The sequence below is a fragment of the Lepidochelys kempii genome, chromosome 20 (genome assembly GCF_965140285.1).
Source record: "Lepidochelys kempii isolate rLepKem1 chromosome 20, rLepKem1.hap1, whole genome shotgun sequence".
In the NCBI taxonomy this organism is placed as follows: domain Eukaryota; kingdom Metazoa; phylum Chordata; order Testudines; family Cheloniidae; genus Lepidochelys; species Lepidochelys kempii.
Window position 1 is genome coordinate 21,322,334 of NC_136399.1, and position 24,064 is coordinate 21,346,397.

The following is a 24,064-nucleotide window of genomic DNA, read 5'->3' on the forward strand; positions in this document are numbered from 1 at the left end:
CAACTCATGCACAATGCCCTGCTCTCATCCACCTGGGCGGCTGGCCTTGATCTTTGCTCCCAGCCCTCTGCACCCTCAGCCTGACGGGGGTTGCGGGGGGTTGCCCTATGCCCGGGCTTCCCAGAGCATCCTCAGCGCTGGTCCCAGCATGGACCCTTCACTGAGACGTGGGCAGGGTGCTGGAGGCTAGGGATGTAACTCAGGAGTCCTAGCTCCCAGCCTGTAGAGGTGATGCATGGGGGGCCCCACGTGGGGTCATGCCCCCCCGCAATTTCTTCCAGGGTTTGCCGGCCAGGCCCCTCCCCTTTGAGGCAGCTCCTGGTGCTGGCAAGCTGCAAGCTGCGGCGGTGGGGAGAGGGAGCAGCAAACAGCTGGGAGCTGCAGGGAAGGGCGGCTAGGGTTGGGGGGAGGCGTGACTCAAGTTGTTTGGGGGGGAACCTTTAAATTGTGCCCCCCCCCCCGCTATCATCAGGCACCAGTCGTCTCTGCCAGCCAGCACCGCTAGACCACATCCCCCCACAGGGCGGGGCTGCTCCCCCTGGGCAGACTGCTGCCCACAGCTCACCCCACGCTCTGAGCTGGTCACTGCAGATGCCCCCCGGCATTGCCCCTGCCCGAAGTGCCTCCTGCCAGCCTTACCCAAAGACGTCAAGCTGCAGGTCGGGGACGCAGATATTGTCCTCGCCACAGTCCAGCTGGATCTGGGCCTGGAGGTCAGAGAGAAGGGGTGCGGGTCTGTGTGAGCAGCCCTGCAACCTGTGTCCCTTGGTCATGGGGTACCCCCTCCCCTGCTGTCTCTACAGTGACAGCAGCCTCCTTGCCCCACAACTGGCCCCCCCAAGGCGGCTCTCCTGAGCCTGGTGCAGACCACGGAGCTGCCCAGCTTAGCACTCAAGGCCCTGCCCCAGCGCTCTGCCCCTTAGCTCCTGGGGCACGACGAGAGAGGGATGGGCACAGCACAGTCAGCCAGGGCCCCATAGAGAGCTGGGGGACCACACAGCCGAGACCCGTGGAGCACACACATGGGGAGCCACCCGGCCCCATGGTGCCCTCCTGGGCCCCATCTCTTCCACTGGTGCATCAGGGGTTGGGGATGGCAGTGCTGGGGGGGGTGGGGGTGAGTGTTTTATTTCTGCCTGCCCTACCTTTCAATTACCTGAAAGGGGGTTCCAAAGAGGATGGCTCTAGACTGTTCTCAATGGTAGCAGATGACAGAATGAGGAGTAATGGTCTCAAGTTGCAGTGGGGGAGATTTAGGTTGGATATTAGGAAAAACTTTTTCACTAGGAGGGTGGTGAAACACTGGAATGCGTTACCTAGGGAGGTGGTGGAATCTCCTTCCTTAGATATTTTTAAGGTCAGGCTTGAGAAAGCCCTGGCTGGGATGATTTAGTTGGGGATTGGTCCTGCTTTGAGCAGGGGGTTGGACTAGATGACCTCCTGAGGTCCCTTCCAACCCTGATATTCTATGATACGCCCGTGCCAGGGCCAGCCGGAAACAGAACAGGGCGGGAAGCAGCTGGGAGCTGGTATGCGGGCTCCACGGGGGGGTGCTAAGGAGCCTGCGGCCTGGGGAGAGGCACCTTCTCGTGGTGAGACTGGATCTAGGGGACCTCCCGAGGGCACAGCAGGCAGGAAAGCCCCTGGGAAATGGCCCTGGGCGCCCGATTTGATCCCTCCCTCCCAGGGCCTGGCCCTGCTGACAAAGCTGGGCTGGCAACCCCCCAACTCTGAGATCCAAGCTGGGGCTCCCCTACCCCGGCCAGGTCCTGCCACCAGAACAGAGCCGGGAGCCTGTAGCCGTCAGCACCCGCTACAGAGGAGCCCGGGCAGCGTGGCGCCAGTCCCCCTGGGAGTTGGCAGCAGGTCTCCACCCCTCTCTCCCCTCGCACCTTCCGCTCGATGTAGCTCTTGGTGAGGTAGTTGAGGATGGGCTGCAGCCCGTGGGCGTCTGCCGGGGCCTGTGGGTCCAGGACAAAGCTCAGTGCCACGTGGATGGAGGACAGCTTGTCGCGGAACTCCGACTCGTTCTGGGGAGAGAGGAGTGCTCAGGGCAGCACAGACCCGGCTTTGGCCCAGGGCTGGCGCAGGCCAGGACTCCCGGGGCACTCCACTGCCATGGCAGCCTGGCCAGCGCAGACCTTCCGTGGCCATGAGAGCTCAGGTGCACTGGGCAACGTGCGCTGGGGAGCTAGAGAGAACCACAGGTCTGGCAGCCTCCCCAATGAGCCTCCTATACCCTCCTCACAGGCGAGGGCTGGCTCTGAGCCCCCTGGGGAATCAGGTGGGTTACCCCAGTGCAGGGTTGTGGCTCTCGGCTGGGCTGACCCCACTTACCCGGAGGTAGATTTTCATCTCCCTGCACTCCTCCAGGGCGCCATTGTGCACCTTAATGGTCTGTGCCAGGTGAGGCTGGCGGGAGTGCAGGAACAGCGCCCGCTTGATGGCCCCCTTCTGCTTCAGGTGGTCCAGGTGCAGCTCCACAGTGAACCCTGTCGAGGGAAGGAGAGGCCAGGGTGACTGGAAAGCTCAGGGGCCAGGGCAGTTCTGCAGTCACGGCTCTGGGACTCAGCAGCACCCCACTAACTCCCCACCTCTCTTCACAAAGGCACCAGCTGGCCTCAGAAGGGAGCCCTTCATCTACCACTGACATGCAGCCACCTCTGGGGTGGGGCTCAGCAGCTGTTTAACAGCACACAGCAACCTTACAAAGCAGTTTAGGAAGTAAAGATAAATTCCTGTGTCCCACTGGAATTAAGGGGAATTTAGAGGCAGAAAGAAATTACCCAAGTCTGAACTGAATGAGGACACAGGTCACCAAACAGGTCACCCCAACTGCGGGAAAATGTTAATGTTCCCTCTAATTTTTGACAGGCTGTGTGTGCAAAAAATTTCTTCTGTGCAAATTTTTGTGTGCGCGGGGTTTAGGATCTGTGTGTGCACATACACACGCACAGCTTAGAGGGAACAGTGATCAGAGCATCTTTAATACCCACGAATAGCCAGGACCTCAGTGTTACATCTCATCTGAAACACAGCAGTGTCCCCACGTGCTGGAGTCAGCATCGACTGCGTGGGGAGAGTGCCCTCTGCTGAGCCCTCACCCCACTCCCTGCAGCACAGTGCCCCATCACCGTGCTGGGATACTGGTTCAAAAATCAATCAGGTAACAAATGACTGAGAGCGAGTTACCAGCACTTCATGAACAGCGACAAACTGAGGGAAAGTGGGTAAATGACTTGCCCCAAGGGAGCAGCACAACTGAGTGTAGGACCCAGGAGTCCTGGCTCCCAGATCAGTGCCTCAACCATGAAACCACCTTTCCTTAGGGGGACAAGCACCCCCTACTGACTCACCAACACCAGTATGCGCTGCCCCCTTTGTTCCCACCCAAGCCCTGACCTTGCTTCACTCACCTACCCCGCACTAAAATGGACACGCCCCCACTGGCTGCCTGGTTTCCCAGTGCCCCAGGACAGTGAGACTCCCCAGACCAGGGGATTCTGGGAAGATCTGGGGCAGCACTGGGTTCCTGGCTGCTCTGACCGGCGCCCAAGCTCATTACTCACCGATGGAGTCGGGCACGTGCTTCCCCGAGGCGTTGAGGCAGAAGCTCAGGTTTATGCTGCCGAGGGGGGAGAGAGAGAGAGAGAGACATGCAATGAGCCTGGGGCAGGACAACACCTGGCAGAGCCTGCCAGGGCCCTGCCAGAAACAGCACAGGGGCAGAACTTACCCACTGAAGGGACAATGGCTCGGGAGCCCTGTACAGACCCGGCAACCCATGTCGGTGCAGATGGTCAGTGGCAGAGCCAGGAGCAGGACATAGGAGTGCTGACCCCAAGTCCCGGGCTCTGCCCTCCCCTTAGTTACCCACTCCTCTGGGAAGGTGGATGGAGAGAGACGCCCTCCTCATGGTGCAACAGGGAAACTGAGGCACAGAGCAGGGAACTGATCCGGCCAGAGTCACTGGCAGGGCTGGGAATGGGCACGGGGCCCCTGGTCTACACTATGGCCACAAGTTGTGCTCCTACCAGACCTGGGCTGCCCCAAGGCTGGGCGACAGCTAGACCCAAGGGGGAGAGCCCTGGAGCCCTGAACCCAGATCCCAGGATCTTCAGTTACCCCAGAGCCAGTGACAGCTCCAGGGCTGCCGCCTCCCCACTTTCAAATAGCCCTCAGATTGCTGCCCCCCCAATTCCGGAGTTACGGACCTATCCCAATCTCGCACCCTGTCCTTGGTGCAGCTGTGAGCTGGCTACCAGGAACCCCTGGTTAATCGTTAACCCCAAAGGCAAGCAAACCACTGGAGGTGGGAGCAAGATCATAATCAGAGCGAGGGGATTCTTCAGGTCAAATCCTTCCCAGGGTGAAGGGTGCGGAGGGCTGCTACAGCACATAGGGGCATCAGGAGCAGCACCTGACTGGCCCCTTGAGGCATTCCTGCTGCCCTACCCCCTGTAATGCTGATCCTGCCAATCCTTCCCACCACCACTGCCGATACCCCTCCCCACCCTCTCCCCCCTTCTAATGCTGATCCCCCATCTGCCCCCACTCCAGGGCTGAAGCTGCCTCCCCCTAGCTGCCCCGCCCGCAGCCCCAAGGTCCAGGCCGGACAGCCAGCGCCCCAGCTCCCTTCAGCTGGCTGCAAGTGCCTCACGATCGCTCATTCATGGAAGGGGAGGGCAGGCTGCCAGCAGCCCCTGTTGCTGAGCAACGGATAAATAGCTTGCGATAAACAAACCCCCAGCAGGCCCGGGGGACATTAACCCCCCACGCCTCCCTGGAGTGAGACCAACGAGCCGCAGGGGGCAATTCACACACGCCCTATGCAGCTACGCGAGGTTACACCCAGGGGGCTGTTGGGGGGGGTCCCCCCCCAGAGCGGAGTTCATTGGCAGTGTTTCAGTGAGGCCAGCCCCAGCACTGGAGTTCATAACAAAAGCTAAAAGGAGACGCTATTTGCCCGACACCCGCTTAGTCCCGCTGACGGGGCTGGGGCCGTCTGCCTTGCCGGGTCCTCATGCACACTATGCACAGGGTGCGCTCCCCACCACCCCACACTGCAGTGCAGCCACCTCTGGGGTGGGATGCAACAGCTGTTTAACCACAGATGCGGCAGTGCAGGGCAAGAAGCGAAGGAGAACCCAACAGCCAGGCACCTCAGCCGAGACTCTCAGACAGGCAAGCTGCGTCAGAAGAAGTCGATGGAAGCAGCGCCTGTCTGGAGGGAGGCCCTGAGCCCCGCCCGGTGCTCTCCACCCCCTGCCGGCAGGGCACATCTCGAAGGGGGTGTGTTACCTACCAGGCCACGTGGGCGTCGGTGCCCTCCAGCGTGCAGGATCGCTCTTCAGGGTTGAACATGGCGGGGAAGATGTTGAGGGAGGCGCTGGCGTAGACGATGGGGCGGCCTCTGTGGGGGGGGACGGGGGGGCAGGAATGACAGGGAAGATGGTCACACGCTATATTCACAGCCTGAAGGGACTAAAGGAGGGTTGGGACTGGGCTGACCCTGAAGGGGTGATGGGAAATGGGGCCAGACAGCTCGGACGCTGTCTCTTCTGCCTGCAGAGGGGCTGGCTCCCCGGCTGGTGTCAATCAGCCCCATGCTTCTCTAGGGCTGGGCCATTCACACAAGAGAGGATCTGACTCCAGATTGAGCCAGTTGGGCCAGGAATCCCCGGAGCAGCTGCTTCCCCTCCCCGCCATGCCCAAAGCGATGCCAGCCAGGAGCCGGGGATGCCCATGGCTCAGGCTGGCTCCCATGCCATCCCCCAGTGTTGCCAACACCCTAGGAAACAAGTTCCAAGCTGGCTGGAGAGGACCACCGCTTGGGTAACCTCCAGCTGGGGGCAGCCAGCATAGGGCGGGGGCAGACGGTTAGGTGGGCACAAGGACCCGGTGTGCAGAAACACCATGGTGGGCTGGGGCAGCGTTGTCTTTAGATTCCCACAGCCCATGGCTGAGGTCAGGCCTGGCGTTGCTGACCCACACAGTGTGGGCTCCTGGAACCAGCCCCCAAATCCCCAGGAAAGAGCCCAAGAGAGGAACAGCACCTACCGGTACACCACGGCCGTGTCCACTCCGAATGCACCCACGATCAGGTCTGCAGGGCAAACACACACACACAGATCAGCTGGATCCCGCGGCAGGACAGCATCCCTAGCAGCCAGAGCCCACAGAGAAGGGGAAGCAGCATATGGGCAGGGCTCCATCAGTGCTGGGGAGCGAGCAGGGAGCTCATCGCCAGGGGGACGGTAGATGTGCACCAGAGGGGAACGAGCAGGGAGCTCGCTGCCAGGGGGACAGGGCAGGGTCTGCACCAGAGGGGAGACAGCAGGGAGCTCACTGCCAGGGGGACAGGGCAGGGTCTGCGCCAGAGGGGAGACAGTAGGGAGCTCACTGCCAGGGGGACAGGGCAGGGTCTGCGCCAGAGGGGAGCGAGCAGGGAGCTCGCTGCCAGGGGGACAGGGCAGGGTCTGCGCCAGAGGGGAGACAGTAGGGAGCTCGCTGCCAGGGGGACAGGGCAGGGTCTGCGCCAGAGGGGAGCGAGCAGGGAGCTCGCTGCCAGGGGGACAGGGCAGGGTCTGCGCCAGAGGGGAGCGAGCAGGGAGCTCGCTGCCAGGGGGACAGGGCAGGGTCTGCGCCAGAGGGGAGCGAGCAGGGAGCTCGCTGCCAGGGGGACAGGGCAGGGTCTGCGCCAGAGGGGAGCGAGCAGGGAGCTCGCTGCCAGGGGGACAGGGCAGGGTCTGCGCCAGAGGGGAGCGAGCAGGGAGCTCGCTGCCAGGGGGATGGGAGGAAGGTGGGCAGGCGAGTGGCAGGTTATCCCATGGCACTCAGCACCGTTCCAACTGGCACTAAGCTATCCGCAGCACCTCAGCCTGGCCCAGGGACACACCCAGGCTGCGCTAGCCCAGCAGCTGTCAAGTGTAGTCTCCCCCTGGGGAGAGACGGGCACCGCATCCCAGCAGGAGGCGCTAGAAGCATCACTTGTCCCAGATGCACATTGCTAGAACTGGGGGAGGGGAGGGTGCAGGAGGCAAGAACGGGGAGCCCAGAGCCAACCAGGGATGGAGACACGGACAGGCAGGCAAGGGAATGGAGCCTGCCAGGAACAGCGCCTCCTTTTGGAGACAGAGAGCAGTGCAGCCTCCAAATAGCCAGTTCAGGCACCGGGCACGATCTGTGCTCAGAGTCATGATGCTGGCTGCTTCTCCCGGGGACCAGGTGGCTGACACCCCACCCCCCATGGGGACTTAGAGGACCAGGCAGTCACAGGGGGCAGAGCCAAGTCTCCCCTGCGCCAGCCCTCACCTGGGTAGCCGTTTCCGTCCAGGTCCTTGGCTCCGCGGAGGGCAAACCCAAAAAAGTCAGGCGAGCGGCTGGGCAGCCAGTGCCCCTTCAGGACCTGGGAAGGCTGGGTGTTCACCCCGCCTGCCTGTCCATTGTACACGTACACCACGCCCTGCTGCGCATCCCCGCCGAACGGCGCCCCGATGCCAATGTCTGGAGGGGAGACAAACACCAAGGTCAACAGAGGAGTGTGAAGCACCCTGAAAGAGCCAGATCCCGCTCCCATCCGTTGCCCCCAGCACAGGCAGCAGGGAAACGGACCTAGGGGTTTATGGCTGGGAAAGACGGCCAGCCACCAGGAGCCAAGCTCATCCATGGAGCCATCCCTTTCAATGCCAGGCAGCGAGGGCTGCAGGGACTGACCCTGCCCCTGGTTTCTATCTCACACTCCTGCCCTCCGAGGTGGGCGAGGGCCGCTGGGTCTCCACAGTTGGTAATTCCACCCGGCAGGGGGCTCCAGCACCGGGCCCCTGACACGCGGCAGGGAGTGGTCAAACTACACCAGCGCACATGCCTAGCTTAAATCCCGTGTCGGCTGCAGCCAGCAGGGGGCGACAATCACACGCGCGCATGTGCGCTAACCATTATAGCCATCCTGATCCAGGTCTCCCAGTGGGACGACGGTGCTCCCAAAGCGGCCGAACTCCTGGTGCCCGGTCAGCACCATGGAGGCATTGGGCTCCATGCCGCGGGGCTGCTGCAGGTAGATGTAGACTCTGCCCACCTCCTGCACCCGCCCGTCCTCTGTCTTCTCCATGAACAGCGGGGCACTCACCAGCAGGTCGTCCAGGCTTCGGGGTGGAGGGGAGAGAGAAAGAGAGAGCAGGGGCTTCAAATCTGTGCTCATGCTAGAGCAGCCGACAGGCCCAGAGGGGCACTGAGGGCTGCCGAGCCGGTGGGTAACTCGTCCTTCCACCACATGTTCAGCAGGGGGCGACATTCACAGCACACTGTTGCTTGGTGGTGCTGCTCCAGCAGCCAGGTCATCCGCAGCCCTGTCCCTGGCCCTGGGCAGAGAGGAGCCTGGGGTGTGCGTGGGTGTTTGGAGAGTGAGCCCGCCTCACATTCACCCCACGACGGGGGCTCCTGCCCAAAAGGCTGAGCCTGGCTCCCCCTCTGGGCCTCGCAACCTGCTGGAGGGGTGGCCAGGCCAGACCCAAATGATGCTGCAACCCCGCATGCTGGAGCAGGGAGCCAAGCCCAGCCCCATGGGAGGGGAGCCGCCACTGTGGGGTGCACTCACTCTCCAACAATCCCTCCCCCACAGTGCCTCCTCTCCACTCCGGGCCCACAAGCCACCTAGAACTGCCCCCGCCACAACTCACCACGTGTCAGGCGTGACGGGGCCCTGACTAGAACCCAGGAGTCCTGACACTCCACGAGACCCCTGCTCCAAACCACTGTACCCCACTCCCTCCCAGAGCTGAGACCAGAACCCTGGAGTCCTGATTTCCCAGTGCCCACTTGGGGCCCTGGGGCTTGCCACCAACATGCTGCAGAACCCGAACAGCCATTTGCTATAAAGCCTCTCGCCCTGACAGCTGGGAAGAAAGCTTTTTTTAAAAAAAACCATTTGTGTCGTGTTAACTCTGAAACCTAAGGACAGCCACTTCATGTGAGTTTTTAAAGCTCTTCCACAGCCAGTTAACACCTGCAGGAGAGGACAGAGAGGGCAGCTGCATGGCAACAGCTGCACGTGTGTCTCATGCTGGCATGTGTGGGTACAGCTGTGTTGTGGTGGGAGCTCAGACATTCTCTTTGCCATCCCAGCCCCTGCTGGAGGTACCATGCAGTCGCCCGGCCTGAACCTTGAGAAGGCAGCTGGATTGGGGCCACAGGCACCTGCCCGTGGCAGATGAAACACCTCCAGCCTTGGGAGCCAAGTCCCTTTATGGGGCTGGGGCACAGAGCAGGGTCACCTGGCCCCACAGGGTATGTCTGCACAGCAATTAAACACTCATGGCGGGCCTGTGCCAGCTGGCTCAGGCTAAGGGGCTGTTTCATTGCGGGTTAGACCCTGGGGCTCGGGCTGGAGCCCGGGCTCTAGGGCCCTGTGCAGCGGGAGGGTCCCAGAGCGAGCGAAACAGCCCCTTAGCTGGAGACAACGGCAGGGGCGGGTATCTGACTGCAGTGCAGACACACCCAGTCATTGCCAGGGGGGCCCAGGGGTGAACCCAGGGTGCAGCCCAGTGGGGAGATGTCCGCATCCCCAACCCCAGTCCCATGCGGTGCTAACCAGGTCCCTGCTGGCAGCCTTGGCCTAGGCAGAAAAGGCCACACAGCCCTGGCTGAGCAACCCGCTCCCCCATGGGGCTGGGGAGAAGCCGACCCCCTGGCTCCAGCACTGCCACCGGGCTCCATCCCCTTCACCTAGTGAGACCCAGAGGCTAGGATCCTCTGGGGTTCCCGTAGCCCTGTGAGTGTGCGCGCGCAGAGGGTGTGTGCATAGGTGTGCACGGGAGGGTGGGGGTGGGGTGTGTGCACGCGCACGAGCAGGGGGAGGAGTTGTGTGCGTGTGGGAGGGAGGGCACGAGCAGGGGGAGGAGTTGTGTGCGTGTGGGAGGGAGGGCACGCGCACACCGGGGGATGAGTTGTGTGCGTGTGGGAGGGAGGGCACACGCACACCGGGGGATGAGTTGTGTGCGTGTGGGAGGGTGGGCACGAGCAGGGGGTGTGTGTTCAAATCAGATCTGGGCCTGCTGCAGGAGGCGCCAGGAGCCAAGGGCTGAGGGGAGAGGAGCTGCCACTCCCACCCCCACTTCCGCCCTCCCTGGAGCCCGCTCCTGCCCACACACCCCCTGGCCCCTGCTCCCACACACGCCCCCCCCGGCTCCGCTCCCACCCACACACCCCCTGGCCCCTGCTCCCATGCAGCCCCCCGGACCCCGCCCCCTCTCACACACCACTCCAGGCCCTGCTCCCGCCTACCCCACTCCCACCCTCTACCCTGCTCCTGCTCCACGCAACCAAGGCCATGGTGGGGGCAGGGTGAGGATGTCTCTCAGCAGGCCATATCTTGCAATGAAGCAAAAGGGTTTTGGGGGTAGAGGGGGTTCTCCCAGTGTGTGACCCAGCACTTGGGAGCGGGGGAAACTGGGGTCAGGGATGCTGCTCTGTCCCATCCTCTACGACAGGGGATGCTGCTGGGTCAGTGGGCTCCGAGCCCTGCCCCCCCCCACCCCTGCACTACACAGACCCCCATGTGCTTCCCCTCCCCCACACACTGCTATGCCTCCGATGCCGAACCCCCTTCCCCCACAACACAGCCCAGCCCTTTTCTGCTTGACCCAACTGCCCCCCTTAATCCGTCAACCCCCAGTAATGGCACAGACAGACCCCAGCTAGCAGGGCCCCACTCACCCATCGCTGTTCACGTCAGCAGCAGCCACCGCGTAGCCAAAGTAGGCCGCCATCTAGGGCGGGAGAAAGGGAGAGCTGGGTTCATCAATTAGGCTGCAGATTCCCCATGGATTCTGCCCCCACCACTCCCCCGTCCTGCCACAAGTGAGGAAACCTCCCAGGGCGGGGCCCACATGAAAGGCTGAGGGCCAGGGGCTCCCTCCCGTTCGGCCAAGCCATGGGCTGGTCCCGGCTCTGCAGCAGGTGGGGTGAAGCAGGGGCTCCGGGCCGACTCCCCGTGGTGAGCAGGGGGCTGGTGCATCCGATCCCTGGCCTGAGACAGGGATGCTGCCAGGATGACAAAGGGATTTTCAAAGCTCCCCTTTCTAGACGTCGTCCCCTCCCCCCGTGCTGGTGCAGATACCCTGAGCCTGTGAGGAACCAACACCACACGGCACCAGCTCCCCATCTCATCCCCAGCTGCTAAACGCCATGCGAAGGGACAGGGCCCAGCCGCTCTGGACAGTGGCACTGCCCTGGGCTCTGCCCCTTTGCAGCCAGGGATGCAGCCAAAGTCACCTCTCTACAGAGGCAGCTGCTGCTGTTGGGGCCATGGGGCCACCAGCCTGGGGAGAGCGCTCAAGAGACGATCTTTCTATAAACATGCCACCCACACGCCAAAACAGTGACAGGCCCCTTGCCCGCTGGCTTGGGTGGTATGTCTGCTGTTTCTCGTGCCCTGGCACAAATGCTGGGAAGGGGGCTTTTTCCCATGCTGCAGGAGATAATTCACCCTTCTCCCCTCACAGACAGGGTTATTTCCAACAAGGGAAGCACTTCTAGCCCCATGCACCCCCATGGTGCTACCCAGGGGCCCTCTGGGTCAGTAACACATGATCTGGGTAAGGGCCATGCCCCTCCCCCTGGGAAGAGCTGGCAGCTCCTACCCAGCAAGGGGCCTAGCATGCATTGCCTGCCACCCATTGCCCATGGGGCTCGTTCGATCCCTCGGGGTGGCCTCATTCCAAAGCCCTGCTCAGACGGCAGAAGAGTCCCTGCCATGCACATGGGCCTGGCTCATGTGGCCAGCGCATCCTGCTCACCTGCTCTCCAGAGAAGTTATACAGGGACTTCATGTCCGATCCATTCAGGACAGTGACCTGGCAAGAGAAGACCCAGGTCTCAGCTCGGTCGCCAAGTCCCCATCCCAAGCCCGCAGGGCAGAACCTCTCTGACCGGGACTCACTCCCATCCCAGCCCCCAGGTGGTTTCTATTCTCCTCCTCTGGACGGTTCTGGCCCCGGCAGCCCCTGCTCACTCCACTGCTCTGCTGACCCAGAGCGCAGGCCGAGGATCTCACCTGGTGTTTGCAACTTTGTCAGGTAAAAAATCCAATTCCCACTTCTCTGGTGCCTCACCTCTGAGGGGCTCTACTGGTGATGCCCACAGCAGCTAAGCGCCCTCCCCACGTAAAAGATGGGAAACCACACCAGAGAGGAGTCATGAGCCCTCATCCCCACCCCCGCTCTAACCACTAGACCCCACTCCTGCCAAAGCAGAGAGCAGAATCCTGGGGTCCTGAGTCCTAGCACCTCTCCGCCCCCACTCTAACCTGTAGACCCCACTCCCACCAAAGGAGAGAGCAGAATCCTGGGGTCCTGAGTCCTAGCACCTCCCTGCCCCCACTCGAACCTCTAGATGCCACTCCCGCCAAAGGAGAGAGCAGAATCCAGGGGTCCTGAGTCCTAGCATACCCCCCACCCCGCGCTCTAACCACTAGACCCCACTCCCCCAAGAGCAGAGAGCAGAATCCAGGGGTCCTGAGACCTAGCTCCTCCCTGCTCCCACTCCAACCTCTGGCCCCACTCCTGCCAGATCTGAGAGCAGAACCAAGGGTGCTAAGTCCCATCTCTCTTCTAAAACCTCCCCTGTCATCTTTAAGCTGTGGGAGTTTGGGGAGGGGCCTTGGCACAACTCGGGAGTTCTTGGGCAGTCACCCTGCAGCCAGCCCCCGGGCAGCGGCTCTGATGATGCCGCATAGCAGGATTCCTGAGCAGGTCACAGGAAGGGCCTGGGATGTCGACAGAGTGGGTGATGGGGTCACATGCGTTGGGGGTGACCACAAAAGCCCTGGGTGGGCTGGGCCTTCTCCACCCTCTGTTTCCACCCTCCTTCCTCCGCGCCGTCTCCACCCTCTGTTTCCTCACTCGGCCTTGGCTCAGGCTTTGGTCAGTCACAGTCTGTCTAGGCTGCACCCACTGCTGCCTTGCCAGCTGACCCCAGCTTGCAGGGCTCAGGCTATGGGGCTGTTTAACTGTGGGGCAGACATCAGCAATTGGGCTGGCACCCAGGCTCTAGGACCCTGTGAGGTGGGACGGCTCAGCATCTACCCCACAATTAAAGAGCCCCTTAGTCTGAGTCAGCTGGCCTGGCCGGCTGTGGATGTTTAATGGCTGTGGATGTTTAATCGCACTGTAGATGTGCCCTCAGCCCTGCCCGGGGAAGTGTGTTAGTTACTATGGAAACAACCAAATCAGCAGGATTGTGGGGCTTAGCAAGGTCCATTCTTGGGGGTAGGGGAGCTTGTACCGGAGCTGGCAGGCAAGGCCCTGCCCCGCCCCGCACAGCTGTCCTGCAAGCAACAGCTGATGACATGAGCACCGTGCCTCCCCACCCTGCTGACACCCCTGGGGTGCAAGAGCCCTATGCGGGGGCAAAGTCAAGCTAGTGAGAGCAAGAGTAGGAGAACGGAGCCAAACCATCCACTTCTGGGGGGCGTAGCAGCACTGGGAGCAACAGCCCGAGCCAGCCTGGTGCAAGGGGCTCCCAGGGCAGATGGAAGGAGGGCCCAGTCTAGCAGAGATGTAGTTGGAAAAGGACAGACCCAGAGCATTTGGGTGCAGCCAGGTGGAGAGACAGGGGGGCTCCCTTGGCCCCCAGGGGAAGAACCCCCACCCTACTGCCCCAGCTCAGGATCTTACGTAGCCGTAGGTCAAGTTTCCCTTGGGAACGCCAGCCACAAAGTCTGCAAAGGAGCAAAGAGATACGGGTCCATTAGCTCCAGGTGGGTCCTTGTGGGCAGCTCAGCCTGTGCGATGCTGGGGTGGGATGGACAACACAGACAAAGCCAGGCCAGCTCCCCAGGAAGATGTGACCCTGGGCTGTCCAATGCCACATCCCAGGGTAAAGCAGTTCACCCACAATTTGGGGGGTGGGGCGGGGGGAGAGAATCCTAGAGCCCAAACTCCAGGGGGCTGAAGCCCTAGCCCACCCTTCACCCACTGATAGCTCACTCACTGTCTCAGTGCAGGAGGACTGGCAGATCGAACCAGAGCCCTGGACCCCAACCCACCCCAAACTCAGCTATCCGGCTATTTCTCAAGTAACACAGGGCGAGCATGTCACAGCAGCTGGCCCACCAGGGTAATGGCCTACCTAGTTGCTCTGAGGGCAGGGTGCTGGAGATGCTGGGTTTGAACCCTGCCCAGGGTGGCATGGTACGCTCATTTCTGCTATTTATGCTGAGCCCAGCCAGGCCCCACGGTGGGAGCCAGCCTGCCCTGTGCAGCTTCCTGGCCCGGCTGGCCAGACCCAGGAGCATCAGCTTGGCCTCCTCCATAGCAACTGCTTCCTCAGAGCACCTGGGCTCCAACCAGCACTTGTTCTGCCCCGGGACTGACCCTGCCACATCTATGGGGTGTTAGAAAGGGGGCAGAACTTGTGGAGGGGGCTTCAGCAATTACTCTCCCTTCCCCACCGACTCCAGAGAGCTCAGCATGGCAGTACCTTCGGTAGAATCCCCGCTGAACTCACCGACGGCCACAGAATACCCTGCATGGGGAGAGGAGCAGAGGGGTTAGGCTCCAGCACCACTCAGCCCCTGGCCCTTCTGTCCCCATTGTTTTGGTTAGACCCTATATCAACACTGGGCAGGAGGAGCTGGCTTCTCAGTGACAGGCTGATGGATTAAAAGGGAACCACACAGAAACACTCCTCACCTGCTTTGCTCTGCCCCGGAGAGGGGTTAGTTCCTGGGACAGGGCACTGGGTGACGGGATCGGGGGCTCCATGACTTTGGCAAGCTTCAGTCCCTCTCCATGCCTCACTCATCCATCTGTGCCAAGCCATAGGCTGAGTCTGCGCTAGAGGAGCTCCCTGGAGCTGTTCCCTTAGTTACTGTCTGTAACACGCCAGGGAGCAGCAGGGTCTATGGCTGGAGCGCGGGGCCTGGGAGGCAGGGACTGGTATCTAGTGGTTGAATCGGGGCGGGGCTGGGAGTCAGGACTCCTGGGTTCTATCCTCAGCTCTGGGAGAGGAGTGGTGTCTAGTGGTTGGACCAGGGTAGGGCTGGGAGTCAGGACTCCTGGGTTCTATTGCCAGTTCTGGGCAGGGAGTAGGACCTAGTGGTTGGAGCTGTGGGAGGTGCTGGGAAGCAGGACTCCTGGGTTCTATTCCTGACTTTGTTGCATGTCCTTGAGAGTAGTACAGCTTCCATTTCCCCAGCTATAAACAGGAACACGCCCAGCCCCCCTCCCCCGAGGAGCACCCCCAGCCCCCCTCCCCCGAGGAGCACCCCCAGCCCCATCTCCCACAGCTCACGGCAGGTGTTGCCTTGCACCCCTCACAGGGCAGCACTCGGCGAGCAAGACCGGCTTTGGGAACTTCTGTCTGTTTGGCACTGGGGAGCAGCACTCAAGTCTCAGCCCCTAAAGCTGGCAGGATGGCCAGGTGCAGTGCCTATACCCAGGCCTGGGGAGTAGGGACTACCCTGGGCAAGGCCCAATTCCCCCTGTCTTTCCCGGCCGAGACTGCCCATGAACCTGCAGTGAGGAGCCTCAGTCTGTTGGGAGCTGGGCCAAGACCCCCACCTCACTTCCCACAGGCACCTAGATGGGGTAACCAGCCAAAGACTGGGGGCCCTCTACATTCAGCTATCCCCTCCCACACCCAGAGGGTACCTTCCCCCACCAGCCGGGGCACTCACCCAGATAGCTGTCGTCATAGATGGGGGCGGCCTGGCGTGTCTGCAGCTGCCCCTGGGTGCCCAGGATTAAATACTCGGGGTAATAGGCCTCCTTGATCTGCTCCTGCGTGGCTGAGATCACCTGGCCTGGGGGGAGATGGGGCGGGCAGCTGAGAGTCCAGCGGGGAGGAACAGGGGGAGAAGTGGTACCCCAGGGAGGGGGTCGAACAGGGAGAAGATGGGGAGGCCAGTAGCAGGGGGTGGGGGAGGGGAAAGACGGTGTGGGAGGCCAGTAGCAGGGGGAGAGAGGAGGAGAAAGACGGTGGGGGAGGCCAGTAGCAGGGGGTGGGGGCACTCACCTTGCCAGAAATAGCTTCCAGGGCCTCCCAGAAGCACTCGCCCCGTCTGCAGAGCAAAGAGCCCGGTCAGAGCCACAAGGTGAGATCCTGCCTGGGAGTCGGGGGGAGGGAAGAGACTATCCCCAGCAGTGTCACTGGGTTCACCCCTCCCCCACCAAACCCCTACCGCTCCCCCCTTGGCCACAAGGGAGGCAGCTGACTGAGCAGGTTCAGTGTCCCCCCACCCCGGAGCTGGGGAGGGAGCGATCTCACAGGGGGATAGCAGAGTGGGGCAGGGCTGGTCTCTGCAGGCCCAGCTGCAACGGGCAGAGGGGGGCCCCATGCTGCCCCCAAAGGGGTCAGGGAGACACAGGAAGGGCTGCTCCTCTCTGTGTCCCCTCGGGCATGAGTGACACCGCCAGAGACCTGCCCTAGCACCCAGTGGAGGGGGAGGGGTGAGAGCAGGCAGAGACCCACCCAGCTGGCCCAACAGGGCAATGACCTGTTTGTGGGGCACGGGGGATGTGACTGGGGTGGGCCGGAGGTATTGGGGGGCTCCTCACAAGGCCCCACTCCCAGCATCCAGCAGCTCCCAACACGCAAGGGGTTGCACATAAGAACATGCTCCCTCTAGGGGGGCGCCCACAGAGAGGATAAGGGACCTGCACCTGCTACCAGCTAGGGGAGTGCTCCCGTAGGAGGTTCCTGTTTGTGGGTCTGGGCTTGAGACGCAGCTCTGTGGGGCAGGAGGTACCAGAGCCTGCAGCCCGGGACCTAGCCCCCTAGCCCCACTCAGGGGGGTCTGACTGCGGGAGGCCCCGGTGAGGAACTCAGCAATCCCCCATACACATGCTGGGGGCAGCAGGCAGGGGGCGCTCTGCTGCTACTAGAGCTCAGGGGCGCAGCTGCACGGCATCAGGGCCTCTCACCTTGGTGAACTCAGCGCTAAAGCCACCCTGGCAGTAACCCTGCCCTTCCGCCGAGTCCAGATCTGCAGAGAGAAACACCCATGAGGGGCGAGAGGTGGGACGGGGGGGCAGGAGGCTCTGACCCTGGACACCAGCACCCTGGGGTGGGATTCTGGGCTCCCACCCCCCTGCTCCAGCCGCTAGGCTCTTCTCCCTGCTTTCCCAGGTAACGCTGTCCCCACCCGCTCTGACGCCATCCCCTGGGAACATGTGCCCAGCCCAGCGCTGGGGCTGTGAGGGAGGCCTGGGATGGAAAGATTTCCTGATTACCCCTTAAAGCAGGGATTATCTGCTGCTGGGGGAGCCAAGGGGTTTGGGGGTCTCCCGCCCACTGCCCCCCAGCCCAGCCCCAGGAGGGAGCACTTTCCCCCCCTTCCCTGAGCCGGTACCTGAGCGGCAGGGTGAATACTCCACGAACTTGGTGAAGTTGCTGACAGACAGGTAGCAGGTACCAACAGGGTCTCGGCCAGATTCATCCTTGAGGGTGCGCCAGCTGTACAGGGGGGCGCAGGCCTGGGCAGGGATAGAGCAGCTGGGTGAGCAGCAGTTGAGGACAGGGGAGACCGAGCGACTGAGGAGGCCCCGGTACCTGATGGCGTCCACCCACACACTAGCTACTCCAGCACAGCGTGGGGCCAGGCGGGAACCCCCTGCCCCATAGCCAGGCAGCGAATGAGCCCCAGCCCGCCACATGGCAGGCCCTACCAGCCGGGGTCCCCCGGTGCCGTTCTCAGTTCTCACCAGGATGGAGCTGCCGTGGGACCGCACTGTCGCGCCGAACCATTGCAGGGATTTGAACTCCACCTGCGTCAGCCCATCGGTGCCATTCCCGCTGAAGTCGTGTTGGCGGGACCCTGTGGGGAGAAGCGTGGTCACTGCCGGGCTCCATGACTGGCACCAGCTGCCGCCTCCGCGGGAGGCCTAGGATACATGGCTGAGCTGGGGCAGTGCTGACCCAACACGCCAGCCAGCTCACCGGCACAAACCCTGTGTGGGACAGCACGGCCCTGAGGCCCTGTCACCAGGGAGGGAGCCGCTGGCATGGGGAAGCCCCCTTGCAAACACCACAGGGGAAGGGGCAGCGTGCTCCAAGCTGTCTTGAAAGAGGGCATTTGGCCAAAGTGTCCCAGGAAGGGACAGTAGCTCCTCTCCCACCCAGCCCTTGCCAGCCCCAGGCGGGTCCCAGCTGCCACCCACAGCCCCCCCGCCCCCCCCACTTCCTCCTGAGTGGGTCCCACATGCTGGGGCCTTCACTCAGCTTTGATTTACAGGAAAACACAAGCAGAGGTGAATTCTTGGAAAAGCAAGAACCCTCCCATCTCCCACTACATATACCCTCCTCTACCTGCACTGCATCCCTGCCCCCCCACAGCCCACACTGCAATCCCCACCCCCGCACTGCACCCCTGCCCCCCCACAGCCCACACTGCAATCCCCACCCCCGCACTGCACCCCTGCCCCCCCACAGCCCACACTGCAATCCCCACCCCCGCACTGCACCCCTGCCCCCACCCACAGCCCACACTGCAATCCCCACCCCCGCACTGCACCCCTGCCCCCACCCACAGCCCACACTGCAATCCCCACCCCCGCACTGCACCCCTGCCCCCACCCACAGCCCACACTGCAATCCCCACCCCCGCACTGCACCCCTGCCCCCCCAGAGCCCACACTGCAATCCCCACCCCCGCACTGCACCCCTGCCCCCACCCACAGCCCACACTGCAATCCCCACCCCCGCACTGCACCCCTGCCCCCCCACAGCCCACACTGCAATCCCCACCCCCGCACTGCACCCCTGCCCCCACCCACAGCCCACACTGCAATCCCCACCCCCGCACTGCACCCCTGCCCCCACCCACAGCCCACACTGCAATCCCCACCCCCGCACTGCACCCCTGCCCCCACCCACAGCCCACACTGCAATCCCCACCCCCGCACTGCACCCCTGCCCCCCCACAGCCCACACTGCAATCCCCACCCCCGCACTGCACCCCTGCCCCCCCACAGCCCACACTGCAATCCCCACCCCCGCACTGCACCTCTGCCCCCACCCACAGCCCACGCTGCAACCCACACACTTAAACCCTGCCACCTATAGCCCACACTCCTTGCCCCCTTCCCCAGCCCCCACCTATAGCTCACACTGCAACCCCCCGCACTGCACCTTTGCCCCCACCCACAGCAACACCCTGCCCCCTCCCCTGCACCCCTACCCCCACCCACTGCCCCCCACAACTTGTGCTGCAACTCACTCTGCCCCCTCAGCCCCACACTGCCCCCGCCTCCTATACTGTAACCCCCAGGACCCCTCCCCCACATCTGCCCTGTTGTTCCCCCTCTCATAGTCCTCCTCCCCTGCAGCGCACCCCCTGCCTTCGCCCACTGCCTCCCGCATTGCCACACTGCCTTGAGGGATTTTCCCACCCCACATGCCTCCTGCATCCCCGCTTTTTTCCCCTGGGCTCTGCCCCATCTTGGCTCTAGGGGGTGGATGAGCCCAGAGCCACCTGTGGTTCATCATTAACCACTTATCTCAGGGTGAGGGATCACCGCCCCAGAGCAAGAGGCCATGTGGCTCCAGCTGCTGGCAGGGTGCCCTGAGGGGGAGCGGAGCCAGGAGATCCTCTGGAGACGGATCTGCCAGCGGGGCCGGGAGCCAGACGGGCCACGTCTGGCTGGAGCGAGAGCAACGTTTGGTGCGAGCCGCGCGGGGCGACAGCTCCCGTTGGGCTGCGTCCGGCTCTCCGGCCGTAACGCAATCGGCCCGACCAACGAGCCAAGGAAAATCCCCTGGCTGCGAGCCAGCCAGAGCCCCATCCAAGCCGGCCCCTCCAGGGCACCAGCAGGGATGCCGGGGAAACCCCGCTCCAGGTCACCCCAGCCAGGCGCCAGCTCTGCAATCCAGCCGCAAAGCCCTCGCTTCCCTTTGCAAAGCTGGGTAAATATTTGTCCTTGGCCAGAGTGAGAGACAGCCAGAGCCAGAGCCCTGCCCACGTGGGTGGGAACATGGGGTCCCCTCCCCCCTGCGCAGCCTTTAGCCTGGGATCCCAGCTCCCCCTGATGGCCCTGACTGGGGGGTGGGGGGGGGAGCTCCCCTCCTGACCCCCGGCCCATGGCTCGGTCCCCCGGCCTTGCACTGATCACTGCCGAGGGACCCTGGGGGAGCGACAACGGGATGGATGTGCGCACCACCATGGCAAGACCAGGACTTTGCACCCCACCTGTCCCCACGCAAAGCAATGCCAGGCCGGAGCTGGGATAACCCCGTTAAAACAAGGAGGACGCTGGGAACAGGCTGGCTGCCATGGAAACGCAATCGCCTCTGGAGTGGGGCGCATGGGAAGTTTAATGGGGGCTCGGTGACAGCAGATGGTTGTTTGGGACAGGAAGTGGCAAGGAAACACATAATGGGGGGATAAGGGGGGGGGCACAGGAACCATCCAAGCTGGGAGGGGCCAGCACTCCCCCAGCACAGCCCCATCCTGGCAGTGCTGGGGGGCTGGGCTGGCCAGAGGAGCCACCTGCTGTGGCTGGGGTTACAGCTAATCTGGACTCTCCCCTACCAGGAGCGCTGACTGCCAGGCTGCTCAGCCTCCCCTGGCTAGGGGTTGGGCTAGCCTGGGGCTGATGCCCTCCCCAGACCTGCCCCCCACCCCAACCTGGTCCCTACCCTGAGCTCCACCTGTAGCAGGTTCTCAGGAGGCTGGGAGCTTGGCCGGGAGGGGGACGAGGGCAATGCTCCATGGGCACAGGGCTGTTCCCTCCCCGGGGGGTGGGGTGCTCTGGGTGGAGGCAGGCACAGTGCATTCTGGGAGCCAGAGACCCCAGAGGGGAACATTCTTGTCCAGCTACAGCAGCAGAAACATCCACTTTGGGGCCTACCGGGGGCGGGCACAGCAGGGAACAGCCAGACTGGAAGCGCTGGCTGTGGGAGGAGCTCCTGGCTCCTCCAGCAGGGGGGGCTGTGGGGGGAGCTCCCGGCTCCTCCAGCAGGGGGGGCTGTGGGGGGAGCTCCCGGCTCCTCCAGCAGGGGGGGCTGTGGGGGGAGCTCCCGGCTCCTCCAGCAGGGGGGGCTGTGGGGGGAGCTCCTGGCTCCTCCAGCAGGGGGGGCTGTGGGGGGAGCTCCCAGCCTCTCCAGCAGGGGGGGCTGTGGGGGGAGCTCCTGGCTCCTCCAGCAGGGGGGGCTGTGGGGGGAGCTCCTGGCTCCTCCAGCAGGGGGGGCTGTGGGGGGAGCTCCTGGCTCCTCCAGCAGGGGGGGCTGTGGGGGGAGCTCCCAGCCTCTCCAGCAGGGGGGGCTGTGAGACTGGATGGGAAAGTGTGGCAGACGACACTGGGATGGGGGCTGGGTGCCATGGCCCCAGGGTGGGGCTGCACTGCCATGTCCCTGGGCCCAGCCAGTAGAGGGGGCGGGGAGATGGTAGCAGGTTCCCCCCAGCTCAGGTTTCTCCAAGAGAGAAAATCTCTGACAGGTCCGTGAGGGTTACGGGGGCTCAGTCCCGGGTCAGCTCCGGCCGCAGTAGCGGCTTGCAGGCCGGCTCCTGGCCCCACACGGAGGTGACCGAGAGCAAGAACCACCCCTCAGCTCCCGTCGTGCAGGCAGGCCAGGGCACCCAGCACAACGGGTCCTGATCCTCCTCAGCACCGCTGCTGGGCTGGATAACAACAGAAACCGCCTGGCTGGGGAGGGAGGAGACGGGGCCGGGCTGGGGAGTCTCATGTGGCAGCTGCCGAACCCAGAGGGGGCTGACCTAGGGGACAGGGCACCTTCTGCAGGAGTCAGAAGGGCACAAACCCCAAGGGGGAGGGGAATTCTCCATGCCCCAGCCCCATGTGATCCCCCGACCCTTCCTAGGGCCTCAGGGTGTCACCCCTACATAGCTCATCTCATGGACAATAGAGAATCTCAATCCTGACCCACAGCCCACACAATCCCAGCCCTGGGCTCCAGCCCCCAGCTCTGCCGGTGCCCCTCAATCCTGACCCACAGCCCCCTGCTAGCCCAGCCCTGGGCTCCAGCCCCCAGCTCTGCCAGTGCCCCTCAATCCCGACCCGCAGGCCCCTGCTCACCCAGCCCTGGGCTCCCCCCCAGCCAGCTCTGCTGATGTCCATCAGTTCTGTTTGACAGGAAGCTGCCCAAGGGGAGAAGCACATCTGACACCCGCCCCCGCACCCCCTCCCAGGGTGCTGGATTGAACCCACTGGCCCCTCCCCCCCACGAGGCAGTTGTGCCCTTTACCTGTCTGGTCAAATTCAATCGGGGTGCAGCTGCTGTTGCCCTGGTGCCAGGGACAGTAGTAGACAGCCCCGCCCTGTGTGACGTTGAGCTGGCTTGTGTTGGCCTTGGGAGCTCCAACGAGGATGCTGATACTGCTGGGAAAGAGAGGAGGAAAGGGCCATGAGTCATAGAATCATAGAATATCAGGGTTGGAAGGGACCCCAGAAGGTCATCTAGTCCAACCCCCTGCTCGAAGCAGGACCAATTCCCAGTTAAATCATCCCAGCCAGGGCTTTGTCAAGCCTGACCTTAAAAACCTCTAAGGAAGGAGATTCTACCACCTCCCTAGGTAACGCATTCCAGTGTTTCACCACCCTCTTAGTGAAAAAGTTTTTCCTAATATCCAATCTAAACCTCCCCCACTGCAACTTGAGGCCATTACTCCTCGTTCTGTCATCTGCTACCATTGAGAACAGTCTAGAGCCATCCTCTTTGGAACCCCCTTTCAGGTAGTTGAAAGCAGCTATCAAATCCCCCCTCATTTTTCTCTTCTGCAGGCCAAACAATCCCAGCTCCCTCAGCCTCTCCTCATAAGTCATGTGTTCCAGACCCCTAATCATTTTTGTTGCCCTTCGCTGGACTCTCTCCAATTTATCCACATCCTTCTTGAAGTGTGGGGCCCAAAACTGGACACAGTACTCCAGATGAGGCCTCACCAATGTCAAATAGAGGGGAACGATCACGTCCCTCGATCCGCTTGCTATGCCCCTACTTATACATCCCAAAATGCCATTGGCCTTCTTGGCAACAAGGGCACACTGCTGACTCATATCCAGCTTCTCGTCCACTGTCACCCCTAGGTCCTTTTCCGCAGAACTGCTGCCTAGCCATTCGGTCCCTAGTCTGTAGCGGTGCATTGGGTTCTTCCGTCCTAAGTGCAGGACCCTGCACTTATCCTTATTGAACCTCATCAGAACCTCGTCAGAAACAGCAGCTGGGCTGGGCCCCTCTCCCCCGGCCACCCCAGGGTCCTTTCCCAGTTCCCAGGCTCCCTGCAGACAGGCCATGAGCCACTGCTCCAGCACCCCCAGCATGCTCCATGGGCATGGCTGGTACAAGGGACTGTGGGAGCTGTCTGCGGAGCGCTGGTGATTGCTCTGCAGGTGAGGTCGCTGTCTGCAGGCCTGAGACCCCCTGTCCCCGGTATCCCCACTGTGAACCCCCTGGAGTCACTGCAGGAATTAGCTTAACCAAGCTGGGGGATGCCCCATCTCTTCCCCTGCTCCCCCAAGGCCTGAGGCTGCCTTGCTGAGCACCGGCTACAGACTCACTGCAGGGTCAATGTGCCATCCAGGAGGCTTGCCCCTCCCCTGGGATGCCATCCGCACACCCATCTTCCCCCCAGGAGACCGATACCGCCCTGCCCCGCCAGCCGTAGTGTATCAGCTCCAAGGGGGCCCTTCCGCACAGCTACGGCACCAGCTCCCTGGCCCCAGCACTAGGGGGGGCATCAGAGCTGCAGTGACCGAGCATTGCTGTGGGCGCTGGTCCTTGGGACACTCCCATGGGAAAGTGACAGGGTTCGTTCATTAAGGAAAAGCCAGCAGGAAGGAAACAACCAGCCACGGTCTCGGGCGAACACTGGCTGCCTGTTCCCAGTAAGGCCAGGAGGGGACAGGGCCAGAGAGCAGAAGGACCAGAGCTATTTAAAAAGGGACTTGCTCTTAAGAGAGGGCAGAGAACAGTTGGAGGGGGGGTGGGACGAGACACCAGACCAGCACAGGTACCCGCTGGGGTCTGGGGAAGCGGGTCCACTGGGGGACGGCAGCATCAACAGGGGCCAGGACTCCTGCTTTGAAACAGGGCTGAACCACTGCAAATGACC

The 24,064-nt window shown here is 62.7% G+C and overlaps 1 protein-coding gene across 6 annotated transcripts in view; it reads right to left on the minus strand.

The window, feature by feature from the left end:
- The window catches only part of ITGA5 (integrin subunit alpha 5), a 54,224-nt gene that overhangs the window by 14,883 nt on the left and 15,277 nt on the right, over positions 1–24,064 (minus strand). For 4 of the 6 annotated variants that reach the window (XM_073318281.2, XM_073318279.2, XM_073318273.2 and 1 more), the window contains exons 2-19: positions 22,201–22,334; positions 17,703–17,815; positions 17,351–17,474; positions 16,923–16,984; positions 16,015–16,060; positions 15,677–15,802; positions 14,479–14,523; positions 13,674–13,717; positions 11,796–11,852; positions 10,714–10,766; positions 7,936–8,144; positions 7,315–7,506; positions 6,061–6,106; positions 5,306–5,413; positions 3,570–3,625; positions 2,338–2,492; positions 1,893–2,030; positions 640–707 (exon numbers count right to left, since the gene is read on the minus strand). In XM_073318281.2, the coding sequence (XP_073174382.1) occupies positions 640–707; positions 1,893–2,030; positions 2,338–2,492; positions 3,570–3,625; positions 5,306–5,413; positions 6,061–6,106; positions 7,315–7,506; positions 7,936–8,144; positions 10,714–10,766; positions 11,796–11,852; positions 13,674–13,717; positions 14,479–14,523; positions 15,677–15,802; positions 16,015–16,060; positions 16,923–16,984; positions 17,351–17,474; positions 17,703–17,815; positions 22,201–22,334 (1,776 nt within the window). The remainder of the gene's footprint in view (positions 1–639; positions 708–1,892; positions 2,031–2,337; positions 2,493–3,569; positions 3,626–5,305; positions 5,414–6,060; positions 6,107–7,314; positions 7,507–7,935; positions 8,145–10,713; positions 10,767–11,795; positions 11,853–13,673; positions 13,718–14,478; positions 14,524–15,676; positions 15,803–16,014; positions 16,061–16,922; positions 16,985–17,350; positions 17,475–17,702; positions 17,816–22,200; positions 22,335–24,064) is intronic. The other 2 variants (XM_073318282.2, XM_073318274.2) reach the window with 1 other exon arrangement.